The 22,253-nt window shown below is 40.5% G+C and overlaps 3 protein-coding genes across 7 annotated transcripts in view; 1 reads left to right on the top strand and 2 right to left on the bottom strand.

Annotated features, from left to right (window-relative positions):
• The window catches only part of dpp6a (dipeptidyl-peptidase 6a), a gene marked incomplete at its 5' end in the record, with an annotated part of 165,447 nt that extends 155,819 nt beyond the window's left edge, over positions 1 to 9,628 (top strand). Inside the window, 11 exons of the mRNA XM_083995365.1 lie at positions 26 to 144; positions 2,151 to 2,222; positions 4,160 to 4,267; positions 4,825 to 4,894; positions 5,498 to 5,692; positions 6,735 to 6,789; positions 6,900 to 6,999; positions 7,699 to 7,757; positions 7,845 to 7,917; positions 7,999 to 8,072; positions 9,478 to 9,628. Of these exons, the coding sequence (XP_083851491.1) occupies positions 26 to 144; positions 2,151 to 2,222; positions 4,160 to 4,267; positions 4,825 to 4,894; positions 5,498 to 5,692; positions 6,735 to 6,789; positions 6,900 to 6,999; positions 7,699 to 7,757; positions 7,845 to 7,917; positions 7,999 to 8,072; positions 9,478 to 9,627 (1,075 nt within the window). The 3' untranslated portion in view covers position 9,628. The remainder of the gene's footprint in view (positions 1 to 25; positions 145 to 2,150; positions 2,223 to 4,159; positions 4,268 to 4,824; positions 4,895 to 5,497; positions 5,693 to 6,734; positions 6,790 to 6,899; positions 7,000 to 7,698; positions 7,758 to 7,844; positions 7,918 to 7,998; positions 8,073 to 9,477) is intronic.
• Positions 9,629 to 11,889: 2,261 nt separating this feature from the next.
• ggh (gamma-glutamyl hydrolase (conjugase, folylpolygammaglutamyl hydrolase)) lies at positions 11,890 to 18,574 on the bottom strand. The gene is made up of 9 exons (XM_083995595.1): positions 18,419 to 18,574; positions 18,130 to 18,238; positions 17,952 to 18,002; positions 14,686 to 14,770; positions 14,455 to 14,593; positions 13,534 to 13,640; positions 13,221 to 13,311; positions 12,993 to 13,127; positions 11,890 to 12,880 (listed from the first exon to the last, which is right to left on the bottom strand). The coding sequence occupies exons 1-9, from the start codon at positions 18,543 to 18,545 to the stop codon at positions 12,762 to 12,764; spliced, it is 963 nt and encodes a 320-aa protein (XP_083851721.1). The 5' UTR covers positions 18,546 to 18,574; the 3' UTR covers positions 11,890 to 12,761.
• A 2,128-nt stretch (positions 18,575 to 20,702) lies between these two features.
• LOC311003591 (uncharacterized protein) overlaps positions 20,703 to 22,253 on the bottom strand; it is a 100,664-nt gene continuing 99,113 nt past the window's right edge. For all 5 annotated transcript variants that reach the window (XM_083995361.1, XM_083995358.1, XM_083995359.1 and 2 more), the window contains one exon: positions 20,703 to 22,214. In XM_083995361.1, coding sequence (XP_083851487.1) covers positions 22,013 to 22,214 — 202 coding nt within the window. In that variant the 3' untranslated portion in view covers positions 20,703 to 22,012. The remainder of the gene's footprint in view (positions 22,215 to 22,253) is intronic.

Genomic DNA, 22,253 nt, shown 5'->3' with positions numbered 1-22,253 from the left:
TGAACTGTCCTCTTTGTTTCTGCAGTGCCGACACGTTTGGTTCCTTCAACCGTCGCTGCCTTTCCTGCGCCTTGTCCAACAGCTGCGGCTACATCAGCGGCTCCTTCAGCCACAACATGAGCTATTTCCTGCTCAAATGCCAAGGTACCTCTTGTTCCCTTGAGTTCCTGTGAGGGCGTAATGGCACAGTGTGCTTTGTCCTTTCAGCTGCACTGAGATATACAATTCAGGTGTATTATTACCCTCTCAGCCAGTCACAGTACTCACCTCTTACCTCTTGAAGTATTTTCTTTCTTCTAAAGCAGGAAAATAACCTGAACTTACAGTTGATCAGTTTGATGTGCAAAGCAGTTTCTAACATTACAGCACTCACAGTTTTTCAAAAAGAGGCTGAAGGTCACTTATCCATCCTCCTTCCTTCAGATGAGAGGTGAAAATCAGCTCTACATATTGTTGCATTAAATTCCTGCAGTTGTAGAGGAAGTATAGAAGTACCTGCCGTAAAGTAGAGTATGGTAACTCAACCACATTCAAATATCAGGAACAAAATCTACTAAAATGATCAAAAGTAAGAACCGATTATGTAAAACAGCTCAAGTCATTGTTATTACATTACATTATTATTAATCATTTTTATCAATGTATAAGCTGCAAGCAGTATTTTAATGGTGTAGTTTGTCCCGATGGAGCCAATTAATTCTATAACAATATGTCATATTTAATAAAATATTAGAGTTCCCATATTTAATACTTTTCCTGTGTTTTATTTGAATTTGTTTGAATTGTCGTTTTAGAACCAAAAACCATTGAATTGTAGTTTTACATCTTCTCCAGGTAGGCGGGGCTTGAGTGCCCGACCACATAGTTAGAGAAATGGTTCCTTTTCAGGTTCAGTTTTTGATACTAGAATTTTTATTTCTCTGTTGACTGAGCCTTTTGATATTTTAACACTATTAATACAGAACCCAGACCTGATTTATGATCAAACAACACATGCACATCTCACCTAATACAATATTGTGGCGTTTAAATCTGAAGAGGATTTTGTACATATTAAGAGAATAGCTCATAATGTTGAGTGCTTGTATTTAGTTCCTTCATTCACTCTGCAAAATAGAACAAAAAGCCAACTTTGATTTTGCTGCACTTCTTCTTCCACCTTTGATCCAAATGTGCAGCACTGGGCATGAGGAAACCACAAGAACAGACAAAGTGCTTTTTAAGATCAGAAAAATATCAAGGTGTCATGGCACTGTCTTCGTGCTGCCACAAAAACAAAGGATGTAGTGTCAAAAGATTCATGTTTCTGTGATTTCAGTCTCGCAGCTTCAATATTTAATCACTGATCTGACACTTTTGTGTCAATCACCTGTGAACCTCTCTAAGTGATCGTCACTGAATTCCAACAGTGAAAGACCGTAACGTCGTTAAAAACCCTCTCTGCTGACCTCAGAAATCAGTGCTAGTCGACGGTCCTGCACCTCATACATTTCTAATCCAGCTCTTCTCCTGCTGCCTGCCTACAATAATTTATATGATGAGGTTATGATATCATTACCACAAGGAGAGAGAGGAGGGAAGGAGTGAAGGAGGGAGGGAGCGAGTGGCCGGCCTTCTTCCCACCAGACGCAACTGCAGTGTTCCTGCGCCCTGCTCCCAATTTGCTAAGTGCATCAGTCACTACATTGGCTGTCCCTCCTCCTCCCTCCTGTCTGAGGTTTTAGGGATTATCTAGAGGGACTTTACCTCTGTTTGCGGCCTAGATAAGGACGAGCTATTTCAGCTATTGCATTACATAAATCGAATAAGAAGAATTGCCTCTTTGTCTATAACAGACAAAAGATCTGGGATGTTTCTCTGGTTTTTACCCCGTTTTTCCCAATATGTACAGTGACTGGAGGCCATCAGTGTGCATTTCATGATACATTTACTCCGGCCTAAAGAGAATCTAAATATAGAGCACCTCTATGTAAAAGACAGTTGTACTGTAGTTCCTTAAGGGAATAAAAGACATGCATTCAAATGAAGCAGAATAATTCCCATTTTCTGGTGTCTTTTGTATAAAACCATTGGCTGATATGTGTATGAATATGAAAATATGAATCTGTAAGTTTGCTAGCCCACTTTTTAACCTCTGATTTTGTCCTCAGGCCCAGACATCCCGTTTGTATCCATTTACAAGACTCAGAGAGACGCTGAAAGTGAGACACAAGACAGAGAGAGTGAGTATTTCAACCAGCTACAGCACAGATTAGCATTTACAAGACTGTGAATTATTCTAAAGTCATTACACCTGACCTTGTATTTATTAGCATAATAGCTACTCTGAAGTGACCTTGTCCTAATAGGGACAGAGGTCTTTCCATCGCAGTGCAGAAAGACCACCTGTGTGCACTGAGTCAGTGTTTGTCTACAAGCCAAGTCCAGCGTGATGGAAGTAATCACATTACTCTGCACAATGGTTGTCCTCATTAAATTATGACCTGCCCGATGGCAATATCAGCAGAGAGTAATTTGATTACCACAGTCCGTGTGCACGCCACTCAGTGTCATGGCTTACCAACATGATGTCCCCGCCCCTGACTATGTTAAAGATGGGTCTGTAGATGCTGCAGTGAAATGTCATTACGGTGCATTATTTGATGTATTCAGCTCATAAATGGCACAGAAGCAACAAGGTTTTGCAAATTTTCACCTCCAAAACTGGTGAGTATCTTTTATTCAGAGGCGTCTCTATGCCGACAGCTCAAAATGCTACGGCAGTTAAAGGGATAGCTCAACATTTTTGGCAAATACGCCTATCGCCATAATCCTTGTAGTCATAGGAGTAGGTTCATGACCTTAAATTATCGGTGCATGTTGTTTTGAGATCCGTGGGGCAGAGACTCGGGCTGCTCGGTGAACACAATGGAGGTTAATGGTACAGGTCCCCTGTCCCTCATCAAACTCATCAAATACACAATCCAACAACTCCAATGTGCTCTCGTGGAGAAGTTGTGACCTGCACATTCACCACGCTATGTAATAATGCATAATTATGTAATATTACGACACATGAAGCAAATACTCAGAACTTCTTGCGCTCCACCCAGCAGCCGTGTCTGGAATGTAGTCCCGGCTGTATTTGCCTCCAAAACAACTCTGTCTTGTTACATTATTATTTCATAGCGTGGCGAATGTGCAGATCACGACTTGTAAACGAGAGCGTTTTGGAGTTGTTGGATTGTGTATTTGATGAGTTTTGAGGGACAGGGGACCTGTACCATTCACCTCCATTGTGTTCGCTGAGCAGCTCACGTCTCTGCCCCGCCGATCTCAAAACAACATGCACCGACAATAAGAGGTAATGAACCTACTGCTATGATTATAGGGATTATGGCAATAGGCGAATTTGCCAAAATGTTGAACTATCCCTTTAACATGACCGTCATTCATCTTGCATGTAGGGTGTCATCAACGCAGCACAATCAGGACGTTATAGTCAAAAAGGAGTTGAACGATCATGAGAGTCATGAAGATTTATCTTTGGGAGCACAGAACTTGGAACCAAATAGTGGTGAAGGATATTTTAATCTCCACAGCTGCTCCAGACCACTGGCGCAGCCAATAAGAAGGGTTCGTGCCTCTCATATTTTAAAAGCATATGAGGCTATGACAGGTGAGATAAAATTGTTAGCGCTTCATATGTTACCAAGAGTCTTACACCACGTTGGGGCAAGAGACAAGGTCACATCCCACTTGCATACAGAGAAGCTCCAGGCAGAGCTGGCTCCTCTCGTCTGTCCTTTCACAAAGTTTTAATTGAAATTTTCCTCCAGGAGCCGAACAGCTTTTATCAGTTTGTCAGAACTTGGCTGCAGTTTTGGTTACAGTTTTGGCTTTTGACCATTTTAGCTACAACCGACTAATTCCATAGCACACAATGTTTGCTGCATCCTCCTGTGACTTTAGCAGCTGTGGTAACCAGGTGCAATAAGTTAGCCAGATGTATACTATGAAATGAAAATGAAAAACAAGAGCATAAAAGACTTTTAGCTTTGATTTAATGTGTCCAAATACTGTATATTTGGACATTGGTCTTTGAGTTGTTTCCACCTTAAATCCCCTTCCTGTTGGCAAGGCATTAACTGATTGCTGCTTTATTGTGTTCTGTGTACAGGTATCGCAGAAGTTCATAAACTAGAGAGCAACGAGAACCTGAGATTGACCCTGGACTCCATGCAGATGCCCACAGTGGAGTACAGAGAGATCAACGTGGAAGATTTCAGTACGTGTCCACATATTCTTAAATAATGTATAAATTTGTCTTGGATATTATCAGAGTATAGACTAAGTTACAATACTGAGCGAACATCATTCTGAACGATCTTGTTGTTGTTGATAGAATACAACACAATACAATACACACAGCCTTATAAGAAAGAATGGTCCAAACCTCCTGGGGTTATTGCTGCTAATAGAGAATCAAGACATTAAATCAAAGGGTTCACTTTTCCACCAGCACTATGAATGTTTAATGACCTTCAATAAAGATCAGATCTCAGTTTATGACTGGTTGATGCAGAAAACCAGCTCCTCCTGGGTGCATATACTTTTTTTTTTTTACTTCCTCTGTGATGTTTTAATCATCATATCATCAGTTTGGCTGCCACTACTGTAGCAACTTAGGTGAGACTCCTCCAAAACCTGGTTGATGTCACAGTTTATTACCTTCAGCAACTCAAATCTTTGTTGCAGCAAAAACAATTTTGTAGTAAAACAATTTAACAGCTTGTAAAAACGACAGCATGGTATACACAATTTTGTTGTGTGTGTGTTTTACAGCTTTGTCGATGCAGATCATCAAACCTGCAGGCTTCGTGGACACGTCACACTACCCACTGCTCCTGCTTGTGTATGTATGAGTGCATTTTCACACACAAACACACACACACAGGAAAAAGTTTGTATGCGCCGAATCCCTCGTTGAGTTTATATGAGGACATGCTCGTCCTCATCAGTGGAGATTTCCTGGACAGACTTTTAATCAGGCTTATTAATCTAACAGGAAGATGCGCTGCTTTGTCCTCTACTCTAGCTGGGTAATAATTACACTGCAAATGAGGAAACGTACCCTCCTCTCCACCTCCACCTCCACTCTTTCATTAGCATTCCTCCCCCTTCTTTTACTCTGCAGCTTACATCTAAGCTTTCCCTGTTTGTTCACAGATAAGAATCCGTGAACATTCTGCCACATTAGCTTTGGAATGAAGTAAACTTTCCAAATTAAAGTTTTATCCTGTGAATCCTGCAGAATACTGCCAGCTCACAGAGACGCAAGCTACATGGTACACGTCCTAAACTGTCCCAGAGGTCACAGGGCAGGATAAATTAATGTTTCCACAGAATCTTAGACACAGAGTCATAAGTTAAATTTAAAAAAAAAGTTAGGGTATTTGAAACTACTCTGGCTTTGCATTGCTTGTACAGTATGAACCCTGTGGTTCTCCTTGTGCAGCGACGGGACACCTGGTGGTCAGACGGTGTCAGAGCGGTTCCACATGGACTGGGCCACGGCGCTGGTGAGCAGTTTCGGCGCCATCGTTTTGCGCTGTGACGGACGGGGCAGCGGCTTCCAGGGAACCAACCTGCTGCACCGCATCCAGAAGAAAGTGGGCGTGTATGAGGAGCTGGACCAGAAGGAAGCGCTCAGGTATGTGGAGCAGGAGATTAACATCCTTTTACCTAGAAAACCTAAACACAAAACATCTGTTAGAAGTGATGCTTCCAACACCCATCTCTCATTTTCAGTTTTTCGAAACTGTGTAACTTGCTGAAATTACAATCAAACTTCTTTTGGATGCAAATTTGCCTTTGTCTGCCACAGCTAATGAAACCATAACTGTGTTTACATAAAGCCACAGCAGAATATCTCAGTCAGGATGACCTGACCCTGTTTGCAAATTAATTTGAATTAGTTTTGAGTTCCTATTAAACAAATCAGACCATGCTATGCAAATTCTCCCACTCATTACCTCCAATTCAATCTCTTTCACCATGTTTATTCATACAATAATTAATTGATCAGCGAGAATTCATAACGTGGATTTAATTACTTAAAAAATAGTACAATCATAATAACAATATCACTGTCTTATCTGTCCGTTGGTTTCTTTATCCCTGTTAACTGTGCAATTTTAATAGTGATATTAAAGCATTCAAGGGATAGTTCAACATTTTGGCAAATTGGCCCATTGCCATAATACCTATTCTTAAGAGTAGGTTTGTTACCTTTAATTGTCGGTGCAAGCTATTTTTAGAATGGCGGAGCAGAGCCGCGAGCTGCTCAGAGCTACACTACGGAGGCTCATGGAATTTCCTCTTCAAACTCATCAAATACGCAATCCAACAACTCCAAAACGCTCTCGTTGTGACCTGCACATTCACCACGCTATGAGATAATAACGGAACATTACGAGACGTTTTGAGTTGTTTTCAAGGCAAATGCAGAGACTGCTTGCCGAAAAACTTCACCCGACTGGAACTCGCATCAGCAGTTTTGCATGAATTTACCTCGAAAACAACTCCGTCCTGAAACCATAGGGATTATGGCAATGGGTCAATTTGCCAAAATGTTGAACTATCCCTTTAAGTTGAACTGGGTGTAATGAAAAGTTACTCATATGAAAACATCTTGCATGAGTGAGCACAACATCTAATGCTCCTCCTGACCATGACCGTTGTTTCTGTTGCAGTTCTTTGTTGAAAGAACCCTACATTGACAAAACCAGAGTTGGTGCTTTTGGACAGGTGAGAGAAATCATACATGTACATTTCCCTTTTTTAACGTACAGGTTGGATTATTATGTCAGCTTGCCACACCTGAGATTTGACTATTTTTGTGTGTGTGTGTGTCTCAGGTTTATGGCGGCTATGTGACCAGCCTGCTGGTCAGCGGTGCAGCGTCTCCTGTAAAATGTGGAGCCGTCCTGTCACCCATCACTGACTTTGAATTATACGGTAAGCTGTTTGTTTGCAGTGGGATTTTTCACCCGTGCGTTAACATTCAAAGGGGTTGCAGTCTCTGTCGGAGAGCATTCAGAACCTAGCACCTTTACCCATGCAGCCGGTGTCTGTGCTCCACATGCGCATGTATGTGAGCGTGAGGAAAGTGTGATGCTGCTGATACATCTGGAACCCAATCATAACAGTGCCAGACAAAGTTATCTACACCAGCCTCACTGCAGATACCAAAGGAGTAAAATGTGTGAAATGCAGAGTTGTGTGTATGAGGAGAGTGACAGAGAGAGGGAGGGAAGAAGGGAGGAGGAGGAGGAGGAGGAACAGTGTTCTTGTAGCTGAAGGTGCACCGAGTCAGGAAACTGCAAATTAAGGAGGAGCTGACTTTTTCGCGGTTTGACGAATTTCCCATCTATTTGATTTCTCTCGCTTTTTTTGCCAGAGGGGGTGGGAGACATGCCATGACATTGTATGAGCTTGGAATTGCAAATGAAGTTGTTCCACAGCAGCTTCGAGACTAAAGAATATGTAGATGGCTGAATACATTTGAATGTGGAGAGGGGGGAAAAAAAACCTGGAAATGTGCACTTGACTCTTCAGAGATGAGATAGATGTGATACATCAATCTTGTTATTGATATGAAGGCTTGATTTTGATGCCAGAGGAAAGTATTAATCAAAATCCTCTTCTTGTCTCCAGCCTCTGCATTTTCAGAGAGATATCTGGGTCTGCCTAAACCTGATCCAAGGGCATACACAGTAAGATGTGTCTCCAATTCTTCTGCTAACGGAGATAATTAGTTTAATATCCATTTGATCTAATTTGTGTCTGTCTTTACACCTCAGATGGCAAACCTAGCGCACAGAGCATCTCAGTTGACTGACAAGAAGCTTCTTATAATCCATCCGACAGCTGACGGTGAGTCAAGAGTCGTAGAAACAGACAGAAAAATATATTTTTTAAAACACTAATCTGACGTTTTGGCTTCCGTCTCCACAGAAAAAGTTCATTTCCAGCATACGGCGAAATTCATCGCACAGCTCATCAATGAAAAAGCCAACTACACCTTACAGGTACGTGGTTGGACACGTAGCTGCAGATGAGCAGGGTCCAGTTTCTCCACTTTTCTTTTCTTTCCTTCTTTCTCCGTTCGGTTCTTCTCCAACCTTTCGGGAGCTCTGTGGTCCCAGTGGGGATCCCTCAGCAGGCAGAGGATTAGCTCCTCACAATGCCTTCATTCCACATAATGAGCTTATGAGACCTTCTTGGGCATCCTGCGTTAACTCCAGGACTAATCCAATTAGGATACAATGTACTGAAGCTCAGTGTTCATCAGAGCTCATTACTGACCGACAGACAGGTTAGTGCGCTCACATGCACTAACTCGGCTTCCACAGTCGTCACTGATGGATCCATTAATGACAACTGGGTTAAACATAAGTAAACACGGTAACTCAAGTTTTCCATCCACTTCAATGGGAGAGTAATCCTAGACCTCTGGATCTCACTGTGTCTGTGTTAAGATCACACTCTAGAAATTAAAGCCCAATTAATTAGCTGATGGTAAGAAAATGATCAATGATAAAACGGTGCTTTTTCTTTTTTGTCTATTACTCATTTTAATTGAATCCCTTTTGGACAGAAACAAGCCAGAACCTTGAGCTCTGTAACTTGCAATGGGCTTTTTTTTTCAATCATATAACTATAGACTGATTTCTCAAAAACAATCAAATTATCAATTTTGCAACTTTATGCTCTTGCGTTCTACTGCCATTAAAAGCTATGTAAACATTTGACCTATTTTTGTTTTGATACCCACTTTGTGAAATTTTCATATCATCGCATAAAATACAAGCTGTATAGGCTACTAGTTTCTGTCTAGCTATATTCATTGTACTTATTCCACTTTTTGTTATTTAGCATATAACCTGGTTTACTCTTGATTGTGCACTGCAGATTGGTTTCTCCAGTAATTCTTAGCTCCTAAACAAAACAAAGAACATAGATGTTAAATAAATCAAGTCTCAGTGGATACCAGAACTCTGCTCATTTCCTGTTTCCCATACAGTAAAAGAACACATACAGTACTGTATAGCAATGGGTGAAAATAGGGCAACCCAATGAGCTGAAGAAGTTTGTGACTAGAGACCCAGTCACTGTACGGTTTCTTGCATAAAAAGACATAAATTGCTTTTCTCCAGCCATGGAACACATTTCATGTCCAATTTCTTCAGACACAACTGTGCGATAATCATAATGTGACCAATAAAACCTCACATTAACCTGCTGGCACAGCTGACCATGTCATTCAGACCCTTTTTCTCTCCTCATTTCCTGAAATAGCAATGAAAAAATGATAGAAATGTGTTGTGCAGTGAGAGGATTTCTCCAACTCTCTACCCTGTTAACAAAATCGAACCATTTGCGCAGTAATGTAATATTATGTCTCATGTTCTCAACTTCTTCTTGGTGTCTCAGATCTACCCAGATGAAGGCCACTTCATTCACAGCGAAACAACACGGGAGCACGTCAGTCAGTCCCTGGTGAACTTCTTCGAGGAATGCTTCAGGCTACCAGAGAGAGTGTTCGAGGAGGCTCTGGAAGAAGAGAGTGAAGACGAGGGTTAGCTCGGCCTCGTAGGGCTCCTCCTGCGCCCCCCCGCCCATACGCTCATCTCCTTCAGTCCACAATATGCAACTTCTCAACTGCTCTTTCCATTAGTTTCGGTTTTGCATTTGGACTCCCCCCACCACCCCGTGTCCGCATGCTGAACCTGAGACTGCTCCCCCCTCCCCCAGCAGACGACGGATCGACTCCTCTAACATCCACCCTCCACCTTCCTCCTCATCTCATGCCCTTAGTTCAAAATCCAAAAGGGAGAGAGCCAGAGAGCCGACAAAGACTGATGACCTGACGTGGTGTTTTGGAATATACTGATTGATCTGACAGGAAGCAGTCTCCTCTCACAGCAGGATGGACCAGCCCCTCAAAAAGCAGTGGAGAGAAAGCATCAGCTCTCACGCAGACTTTCAAGCTGTGAGGAGAAGGAACACCCTATAGCACATAACCCGCGGGCTTGTATATCGATGAAAAATCAGACACCTGATGAAAAGCGCTGTGTTTCTAAGCGGTGTCTGGAATTGTGTGGATACAAGAAATGTTACTATTTTTAAAGTTGTGAAGAACTTTTCATGTTGGACTGTGGTTGTGTCCGTTGTTCTTACAGTATGTAAAATAGCACACAAACATTCACTCAGCTATTACAGATATGTTTTCCTTTGGTATTCATTCATTTGCCCGGATGCTGGTTTTCATCACGTAAACTCATCTTCTCCAATTCTCCAACTGGCAAAGGAGGAAGAAGAGAAAGAAGAAGAGGAAAAAAAGCCGCCATTTTTTGTTTTTTGTTGTTCATTTTAGACAGTTTTATTGTGATGCACTGGTTTTAAAAAAATGTTGAAGCATTAACTTGTTTTGGTCACTGTGCCTTACTTTGAAAGAAAACATCCTGTGGGACTGCAGTTAGGAATTATAATGTAATTTTATAGGAATAGTTTGATATTTTGGGAAATATACTTATTCACGCCAACTTGCGTACAGTAGCACAAAGACCGACACAAATGTGGGGAAATCTGTCTACCAGCTCCTCTGATGCTTACTATTAGCATGTTATTTCTTGTTTTTTCTGTACAAACACCAAAGTGTAAAAACTACAAGTTCTGGTTTTATGTATGTTAAGACCTGGACTATCTTTTGGCCTGCAGCGTTAGCCAGTCAGAGGTTCTAGTAGACTAGATTTCCTGTTTGTGACAGAACCAGGCTAGCTGGTTAGCTATTCTCCTGTCTTTATGCTAAACAGAGCTAAACTAATGGTCTTCTGGCTGTAATTTAATATTTGACAGAAGGCATCAATGTTTCAACACTCAACTAAGAGGTGAATAAGCATATTTCCCCACTAGATTAAAAGAGCTAGCATCGACAACTAGCACTTGATTCAGAATCTGTAAAGGGATTTCGACGTAGAAAAATAAAATACCATTGACTGGAAATAGGCCCAATGGCACCTTTACATCTAGCTAAAATGTACAGAATCTGCATGCACCATCGCTTTAAGATGTTTAAGAACGGTAGGTGAAGAAAATTTGTAACCAGTGCAGAAATTGCAGTGTTTGTCATTGAAAGTGCTGTCTCACTCTTGGCTTAAATCAGTGAATACATTGTTACAAGGTTGAAGGCAGGAAGCCATTAGGAGTAGTGTTATACACTGAGAAATTATGCATTTGTATATAAGGGAAAACATTGTGTTGGCTTCAGAATCCAAATCATACATATAGCTACATAATCCAAAATTATCACTTCCTGAGGCACAAGTTTAGTTTTTCATCATCCTATTTTTTTATTTGAATGGCCACTTGTGTTACGTTTCAGTGCATGTTAAGAGGTTATTTGCAGCACTACCCCTGATCAGTTCCACATGGTAATTTTGACATCTTGAATGTTCCTTACTGGATTGCATAAATTACATTTCCAGTAGTATTGTGATTGAGAACCCAGTCTCGTCAGCTTGATGTGTAAATGTTATTCAAATATCATTTTATTCTAAAAAAAAAAAGAAAAGAAAAAAGAAACAATATTACCTGAGTGTTATTTGTGCATAAAGCATTTTGGAAGTTACATTTGACTATTCATTTCTGTTCTCCTGTTGCTGTCCTTGAATTGAGTTGAAAGTGGACTTTGTAAATGCCAATGGCAACATCGGACTTTCTTGCCAGTGGTTGAGGACTTTTTCAAGACGCTCAACTTTGTTATCCAAAGCATTGAAGGAAATTAATGGCAGATTGTGGCATGAAGGTAAATGTTAGAATAAAAAAATAGATATTTTATCAGCCTTCAACGTTCCTGACTCATCTGTTTTTATTACTGATATTTTTCTTTTCTCTAGTCACTTGGGGGCAGCAGACCACCCTGCATGCCGAACACATTTTCACTGTTAGCATGGAGCAAACAAATACATTATTACAAAGGCACAGAGCAACATTAGCATTCATTTGGAGTCACATTTCTGTCCACCAGTTGAATCCTAAGTCCTACATCAAGTTTCTTCCCCTCTGTTTTGTATTTCCCTGAGAGATACTGTTATTCTTTAGCTGCTAGCGGCTCAACAACGTTCACCAGCTACTCTTTAACCACAGTATTTACCATTTGGTTGTGGAGTTTTTCTTAGAATGTTTTTGCTAAAACCAGCTGCTTCCTGTTGTAGCAGAAAACGAGGTTAATAATTAATGAGGGTTGAATGTACAGGTCTCAAAACAGAGATTGTGAAACTGATGAAATGCTCCATGAAGGTGAATGGAACCAAGGGGCCAGTGACCGTCTCTCACATTTACAGAAATACTGCTAAAACATGATAGTGATTTGTGCTGCTTTAAAAAAAATCATTACCAATATGTTCAGAAATTCAACACATACCTTAAAGTATATCTGTGTACTGTCTGTAGTAGCATTTAACACTCAGCTACAGCATCAAAGTATGACTTTTTTCTTTGTAAAAAAAAAAATCCATCAGGATTCACGTTGCATGTTTAAAACTTCCCCTCCCCCAGTCTAGTTTTTGCAGATTGTTTAGTTGCAGATTCAACAAATGTGGAGAGCAGCTAATGCGAAATCAAACAAGCTCAAATTACCTGTAAACATTCACGAGTGACACGATAAAGACAGCCAATCAGCAGCTGAATATGGAAAAGCACTTCGCAAACACACATCAGAAATAATATTTCTGCTCGAAGGAACTTTGTCGGCCGGTGTAAACAGGATTGTAGTTGTATATCAGTGCGTCGCGCTCTGCCTCTATGGACTCAAAGCTGTGAAAGTTCTTCCTGGCTGCGGGGGGAGAAAATAAAGTCAGATTTATTTACACATCACAAACACTCCATCATGCAGCTACTGGCTATTCAGTTTAAGAGCTGAAAAAACACTGCTGTGCCATTCGTACCTTCATTGACAATGAATTCGGCCATGTAGAAGGTGATCTTGACTGCTGATGGAGAGTGTGGAATATAAGGCTTCGTCCATTCAAATGCGTTTTTTTCCGGATGCCACTGCGTCCCATAAATTGGGTAATCATACGCTGCGGAGAGGCAAACAAATACAACACAGTGATTTAAACAGTTCTGCTTCAGTCTGCTGCATTTTGCTGTCAAACTTGCCGGGTTATAATTACCTTCCATTGTTGACACAAACTCAATGTTTCCATCCGTATTCGTGGAGATAATTTTGTAAAACTTCTTCAGTTCCTCATTTGTGTTGAAAGTCTGACAGAAACAGAGAGGTCAGCTGCAATGCACCCAATTAAACCGCATCCTGAATTCACTTCTCTTCATCCTTTCTGTGTTGTCAGAAAAATAAATCTTTTTGCTCTGTTGTACATTTGCACTTGACATGCTGTGGCTTTTCCTCCGTGCCCTTTACAACCTGCTGTTGATAACTCTGGCGCCTGAAGCCTCTTCTCGTTATAATAGTAATGAAGGACTCACCGATGTGGTCACGCTCCACTTGTGAGAGTTTTCTGTCAGCGGCTCAGATTCCAGATCTTTCATGAGTTCAGGTGGGAAGCCCTTGAACACCCGGCTGTCGTTGGTCTCTACACACAGGTCATTAATAGAATGATGATTTACAACAAAATAAACAAATGTAAAAATGTTAAAGGGATAGTTCATCATTTGGCAAACGGGCCCATTGTCATAATCCCTATAGTCTTAGGAGTAGGTTTGGTACCTTCAGTTGTCAGTGTAAGCTATTTTTAGAACGGCGGAAAAGAGCCGCGAGGTGCTCAGAGCTACAGTACGCTACGGAGGCTAATGGGATTTCTTGGTTTCCCTCAACTCCTAAACTCATCAAATACACAATCCAACAACTTCAAAACACTCTCGTGGACAAGTTGTGACCTGCATTCACCACGCTATGAGATAATAACGGAACGTTACGAGACAGAGTTGTTTTTGAGTCAAATGCAGAGACTGCTTGTTGTAAAACTGCTCCCGACCGGAACGCGCATCAGCGGTTTTGCATGAATTAACCCCGAAAACAACTGTCTCGTAACATATTTGATGAGGGAAACCAAGACATTCCATTAGCTAATTCCATTAGCCTCCGTAGCGTAGCTCTGAGCAGCTCGTGGCTCTGCTCCGCCGTTGTAAAAATTACTTGCACCGACAATTAAAGGTAACAAACCTACTCCTAAGATTAGGATGGCCAATTTGTCAATGCTGAACTATCCCTTTGATCCATATCTGTTCTATAGATATGTGACAACCCTGACACTGATCAGTCTCCACAATGTTTAAATGAATAACCAACCAACATTTATTGTAACTAAGAAAAAGATATGCTTGATAACACTTCTAATAATGATGAGTAATTCTAAGTATTGTACATCTGTTAAGACAAATTCATACCATTGTTGAAGACAAGAGGCAGCGCCACACCAGTTGTGTTGGTACGCGTCAGTAATTTCTCTCCACTTGTCAGAACAGTCAGCTGCTCAAATCCAAGACAGGTGCCCCACACAGGGAAGTAGTCGCCTCTGCCGTTGGCCTGAAACATCACATACAGAATTTACTGTACTTTATCAAATCCAGCACCAACATCCAAAAATACTGTAAGTCACTACAACTTTGAGCACACACCTCAATGGCAAGGTCATAAAAGATTTTGGCAGCCCGTTGGTAGCCAGATGAGGTGATGCTGACTCCTCCCCCTGGATAAAGGATCCTGCTCACAGGCACACACAGGAAGGGAGGTTACAAAAAATGTTTGTTTGCTTTTTTTAATACACACAGGGGGTAAACTAAATAGTAGTGAACCTTGTAAAGTGATATTGAAGCATTCAATCAATTTGATTCAACTCCGATGTGTTTGAGGTCAGTGAGTTGTTAGATGTTTGTCGAGTTCAACTCATTCCACATTACATGACGCATGTGCAGGGTTCATAGACCTTCATGCACTTACAAGCTCCATTTACAGCACAATGACATGTCCATACATAGGCTACTCAAAATGATTATTTCACTTATTAAAAGAGATAGTTTAGGCCAGCGTTTCTCAAACTTTTTTCAGTCAGGGCACCTTTCAAAAGTGCATAAAATCTCATGGCACCCCTGTGTAAAATATAATTCAAAATGACACTGCATAGCCTAAATGTAAATGTCCTGTTTATTTAGACGGGACAGTATTACAGTATTTATGCATAGGTGCCTCTGTAGCCTACATATGCACACACACACACGCACACAATAATCCGCAATGTGAGAAGAGAGAAAGGTCTACATGCGCGCAGCGGTCTCCGCTCCGTTCTGACTCCGTTGCGAACAATCAGATAATTTCCACCGGTGGAAGAGGAGAGAGGAGGCTGTGACTCACCGTCAATGTGAGACGTGAGCCTGGAACGACGCATTTTTTTCATAGCGTCCGGTGGACACCGACCCTACTGCTCTGAGTGCCCGTGACCAACGTCCACGGAGCGGTCTCTCTCTGAACACTGCCGAAACGAGCCGCCAGCGCCGCTTGACATACTATCAGGGGTGGAGTGGGGCAGGGTTAGAATAAGAAAAATAAGAAATATGGGTAGCTACATTTTGCACCAGTTAGATCATGGATTTGTATTAAAAGTAGGCTACAGAAATGCTGAATGGGGTGAAAGAGCTGCAATTAGTGCCACTCAAGCATTCGCTGCTGACCATAACATTACATCCAGTCAGGTAGGCTATATTTCCCCCTCCCTACTCTGCTCTGCGAATGGATTTTACTGGCAGCGCGCTGCACACGCCACGGTTTCGGGTCTTGTCCTACTCACCAACATACTTCGGTGCCCATAGGTTCCGACTCTCAAGTGGTAAAAACCAGAAGTAGCCTAACGGTACCGCGTACCGACCAGGTACCGACGTACCGGCCCACTTAGCACGGACTGTGTTGTTGTTAAATTAATATAACTTATAAATAACGTGACACACGGGCAGGACTGATAAGCTTTGCTGTTTAGCTTCCGTGAGTCGTTCTATTTTTAGCCGTAGCCGCTAGTTTAATGATAACTTTCTCAGTGACTTTTCTCTAGCGCGTTTCCCATTTCCCATGAGGCTTTGCGCCATTCTACAATTTAAGAACGAACAAACATTGCTGGTTATTTTATATGTTTGGTCATGAAAGTTCAGTTATATCTGAACAAAAAGAATTAGATAAAGACAGGAGGCTAAACAAAAATAATTTAGTAGTCTGGATTGATGAGAGTCTGCGTCACTATCGCAACCATGAGTGAGATGTAAAAAGACAAGAAGTGGTATAAATAATGGTTAGACTGATAACAATAATAATTCAAGGAAACCTTGAAGATTATCATGAGAACATGATTGACTAACATTAGCCTCACTAAGGCTGGTCATAAAGACCGCATAACCGCGCAGGGCAACCTGTTCGCTGGTTAGCTGGAGCATATTGGCTGGGCGGCCGACCGGGAGATCTCCTGTTCGTCCTGAAAGCCATTCCGCAGCTGATATATAAACTATATATTTCAACTCTGAGCGCCTTTTTCCGAGCTCCATAGGATCTGAATGGGAAGTAGACGGTGGACACGGCCCCTTTGCATATATAAAGAGAATGTATTATATGAAATGTCAGAAGAGGTATTTTTTTCACGGCACCCTTGACGCAGTCAGACAGCACCAGTGTGCCGCAGCACCCACTTTGAGAAAGGCTGGTTCAGGCAAAGTCCTTCTAGGCATATTAGAACGTCTCTGGTTCAGGCTATCAACGACTAAAATTAGAAACGGTATACCTCCCAGCATGTGTTGTCTGCTCTCCATCTAATGAGTCAGTAGCTCTCTCTTTATTCAGTCCTAGTGCCAGTTATATAAATACAGATTTCAAGCATTTACAAGCACTTTATCCAAAATTCAAACCTTGAAAACACAACATTAAATGTTTTGTATTTTCAAGGATTTAAAGCACCCATCAGAACATGTAACATGGTAACATGACATGTGTTAGCAGTTGAAATTTACTAGTGTAAATATTTAAAAACCGTGGCCACAGGTTGTGTACCTCTGTAAATGTCCACGTTGCCTAAATGCACTTGAAAAACATTAAGGTTTGTTATAAGTAAGTGTGGTTACATATAAACAATTGCTAATTGATATATAATTTAGGGATTATGTAGTTACAGTACCTGCTATTGTAGTAACATATGGACTCAGATCTGATGTTTTTTTTTTTTTTTTTTTTTTTTTGGGGGGGGGGGGTTACAAGAGAACAGCGAGCAGCTTTCCTATGGGAGCCTCTGGACTCCTCTCTGGACACAGAGTGGATGAGACGGTGCCAGACGGGGCTGTTTGCTGCTGCTGCTGCATCTGTCATAAACACTGCAGACCTCTGTGGTGTGCTGCAAGAATGATGTATGCCTGAGAAATCTCATTTTTTGAAAAGACTAAAACAACTTGGTAAAGATTTATTGCAGAAAAAACTGCATCACTATTCATGGCATTAACGTTTGTTGTTTTAGCTTAATTCTCACTTTCAAAAAAGTGAAAGTGAGAAGTTGTTTCAGGAGTGCAAGCAAAAAATTTTGGGGCGCACACCATGAATCCACTTGCAAAGCAAATATTCACATTTCCTTTTCATTCATGATCCTCACACGCATTGCCACCTCTAATGACAGATTCCAGATTCTTCTCCAGAGTCACCCCTTCCATGTTTCACCAGTGTTTAAAAAAACATATCAAATGTACTGGTTGCACATGTGCAAAAAGATGAAAAATGTACTTGCACTGTCTCAAATTTTAGGAGCAATGCTCCCATTTAGGGCAGTCTGGAGCTCTGTTGTTCAATTTGTAATTTGTTTCCCCCAATCCCAGCACACAGGCTCTGGATGAACTAACTTGGCTCAGTGCTGTGACACATTTACCCATTAATGGAGTTGAACAGTGCCTTGTAGTCCTCTGGTGACTGGTTTATCCTGTAGAAACAACACAGCACAAGTCAGGGCTCAAGACATGTCAGTCTCATGTGGTCACAGCTCTTATCTTGTGAGGCCCTGGTAGTTTGGACTTTACAAAGTGGAGATAAGAGCGACACAGACTCACATGACAGGGACCACTCTGGCTCCTGCTGCCTCCAGGAACTTGACATAAGAAGCAGCGATGTAAGACGTTTGGTTTGGTTTTGGTGAGGAGATTTCTTGAGCCAGGACACCTGTCAGAAGAAAAAAACTGTTTAGCCACTTGTAAATACACGTTTCTGTTCAACAGCTGCTACGCTGCTACTGGACAAACTTGAACAGTTTATAACAGGTAGTTTGCGCTCATCATGTGTAGCCTTCAAACCGTTAGTTTCACTTTGTTACGTAACGTTAACATGAGAATATTTACTCACCGATGATGGGTCTGTCGTTTCTCCTGGCCGAGGAGTTAAAGGGTAAACACAGCAGGGAAACGAAGAGCAGCGCCACAATCATCCTGATCAGCACAAAACACACAGTTTCTCCTCTGGCCGACTCCATGCAGCCGCTGTTTATAAACTGTCAGCGACACTTCCGGTATGCCCTTTTCAGAATAAAGGTCCGACCTTAAACTGACCTCGTTTACCACCTTTTAGGCTACTTAAATAGACTTACACAAACATAAATCCAAGTCAAAATTATTGGAGGCTAACTTCATAATTATTAGATAAACATCAAGAACAATTTTATAATTTCAACATTTTAATTTTGACTTTATCATGAATTCTTATCGACATATGGGGATATTTATTTTCTTTCACTTCATTTAAATGGGTTGAGGATTTTTTAAAAGAACCTACACGACTATGACCCATGACGTTAGTATGACTGATGTGGAAAAAGGTATAGGACATATTAGGCTAAATGTTTTTTTTGTATTTGTTATTAAATGCGTCTTGTAATCTCATAGGGGATGGGCCACAGTGGTGGCATGACACGAAGATAAAATTAATTAATTAATTTATATTTATATATATATATTTTATTTATATATTTTATTTATATATATATATATATATATATATATATATATATATATATATATATATATATATATATATATATATATATACAGCGGGGAAAATAAGTATTGAACGCGTCAACATTTTTCTCAGAAAATATATTTCTAATAGAGCTATTGACATGAAATTTTCACCAGATGTTGGCATCAACCCAAGTAATGCACACATACAAAGAAATCCGAACTTTAATGTCCATAAATTAAGTTATGTGTAATAAAGTGAAATGACACAGGGAATAAGTATTGAACACATGAAGAAAAGGAGGGGCAAAACGGTATGGAAAGACAAGAAAACAGCTGGAGTTTGTCAGTATTTAGAATGTAATCCTGTCTCCTATCAGTGCAAAGTAATATCTGCTGGTTTAGTCCTGATTGATGCCTTTTAAAAAGGTTTCTCACCACCAAGGTGTCAGACAATAAGAATTGCATGGTGGGCAATGGCAAAGAGCTGTCTAAGAGCTGTCTAAAGACCTACGCAGCCAAAGATTTCAGACAGAAGAGTCAAAACAATAATCAGAAGGGTTCCCTAACAGTCCAGGACACTGGTGGAGAGCTTCAGAAAGACCTGGGATCAGCAGGTACAGTTGTTTCAGAGAAAACAATAAGTAATGCACTCAACCATCATGGCCTCCATGCACACACACCATGCAAGCCATGGCAGTTGAGTGCATTACTTATTGTTTTCTCTGAAACAACTGTACCTGCTGATCCCAGGTCTGTCTGAAGCTCTCCACCAGTGTCCTGGACTGTTAGGGAACCCTTCTGATTATTGTTTTGACTCCTGTTTTGCAATAGTAAGGTTGTGTAGGTCTTTAGACAGCTCTTAGACAGCCCTTTGCCATTGCCCATCATGCAATTCTTATTGTCTGACACCTTGGTGGTGAGAAACCTTTTTAAAAGGCATCAATCAGGACTAAACCAGCAGATATTACTTTGCACTGATAGGAGACAGGATTACATTCTAAATACTGACAAACTCCAGCTGTTTTCTTGTCTTTCCATACCGTTTTGCCCCTCCTTTTCTTCATGTGTTCAATACTTATTCCCTGTGTCATTTCACTTTATTACACATAACTTAATTTATGGACATTAATGTTCGGATTTCTTTGTATGTGTGCATTACTTGGGTTGATGCCAACATCTGGTGAAAATTTCATGTCAATAGCTCTATTAGAAATATATTTTCTGAGAAAAATGTTGACGCGTTCAATACTTATTTTCCCCGCTGTATATATATATATATATATAATAAAAAATATATATATATATAAATAAATATATATATATAAATATAATAGTTTGAATAGATTGTATGTCAAACTTTAAAAAACAATTTGTTGTATTTGTTTGTTTTTCCCAAAGATCTTAATTTAGAGTGAATCATCCTTCTAATTTAAAATCTAATTTGTAGCTAATTAGTGATGCGGCAACATGAAGTAAATTGAAACGTCTTGATGTTCTGGATGACAAATAATTAAGGGTAGGCTACAAAATAAATAAAACAGCTTCTCTCTTTTCAGAACAGTTCAATAAAAAGTTGGCCAGCTGGATCTCAGTTGGACAGTATTAGATAAGGTCATTTTCTGTACTGCACTGAGAATGAAAGAAAAACAGGTTATGAAAAGAAAAACCTTTATTCAACAATGTATCAATATTTATACAAAAACATGTGCTCTCACTTTTGCCCATGGAATTTTCTAATTGAGTATTTTTTGGCATGAAAATATTTAGCTTGTTTTAATAGATTTGCCTACACTACATGGAATTTTGCTTTGACTTGTCCGTATTGTCCAGAAATCAACTTAAAAAAACAAAAACAAAAGAAAAACTGTACAAAAACAAACAAAGGCAAAAAGTGAGAAGAAACAGTCATTTTACAAACAACGAACGATAAATTACATTCTTAAATTTAATCATTTGATTTCATGTTATGTGCTGTGACGGTATAAATAAATCATGGAATTTTAAATTAAATAGCCTATTAAGAGAAAGAGCTGCTAAGGAGTGAGATCACCAAGGTGTATGAAAAGCTACAACACAAACAACACATTCAAGGATGAAAATGTTGAACTGAAAAATATTTTTAAAAGTACAGTGCATTAAAAAATTACTTTGGTGGCAACACTGGTTGTCAGGTTGTCCTGCTGTTGGACGAGGGAAGGTTCTGGCCTTTGAGTAAACATCTCCTGAAATTCATAACGATTTATAAAAAGAAAAACTTCCATGACAACCTGTAAACAGAACAATGAGAGTAGCCTTTTTACGCTTCCATCACAAAAGTCTTTAGAAAAGTATGGTTTGTAAAAACTGCCACGGGTCAGGAAAGGTGCAGGTTCCTGTAGCCACGTGTGTCCTCAGCCTCGACTTACAGTTTTTTTAAGAATGAAAAGACAGTCACAAAAGAGAGACGTCTTGTCCTCAACACACCCAGGAAGCTATGTGTTACTTTGATTTTTGTTAAGTGACATGACTGTCACTTGTGAGTTCACTTTTTTTGGAAGGTTTTTTAAGGGTTAAAGGTGCTAGTGTGTCATTTTAACACATCATTTAAAAATATAATTTAATCACTTGAGAGGACTGTTATATTTCCATGAGTTAATACAACTGTTGCTAAAAAGACTGGCAGGATCCATCAGGCTCTGTTTTCTATTTTACATTATGTGCCACAATGTTGGAATTAATGGGAATATATCATCATTATCGATACATCTCTGTTTGTTACTGCCTCTAAAAACAATCCTCTCACCCCTCAGAATGAACGCAGGGAGGGTTAAAATAAATATTAACATCCTCTGAATTCAAACCCCCAAAATGCTACACATAGCACCAACGATGTGCTGAAAGTGACGTTCTTTTTGAAGAAAAATCTTTTCATCTTGTGTTTAACATTTACAGTGGCTGGGACGAGATCTTTGGTGGAGTGGTCTGGGGTGTGGGGTTCGGGGCGTTAAGGGTTTTTGTGGGTCTCAATGCAAAGGACGATGTGCTCGTTGGAACAGCTTCGTGTTTGCTGGCCCAGGAGCAGACCTGAGGTCAGGCTGGATGACTGGCCCATGACGGACATGTGGGACGCTCGCCATGTCTCGCAGTGTTTGTCCACCACTCGGACACCCCTGTTGCTGGACCCGTGCCAGATGCTCTTCTTAGGCCTGACAAATGAAGGGCAGAAAGGTTTAAACATGGCCGAC

Source organism: Trachurus trachurus (assembly GCF_905171665.1).
Source record: "Trachurus trachurus genome assembly, chromosome: 20".
Lineage (NCBI taxonomy): Eukaryota > Metazoa > Chordata > Actinopteri > Carangiformes > Carangidae > Trachurus > Trachurus trachurus.
This window is presented reverse-complemented; position numbering and strand designations above follow the sequence as displayed.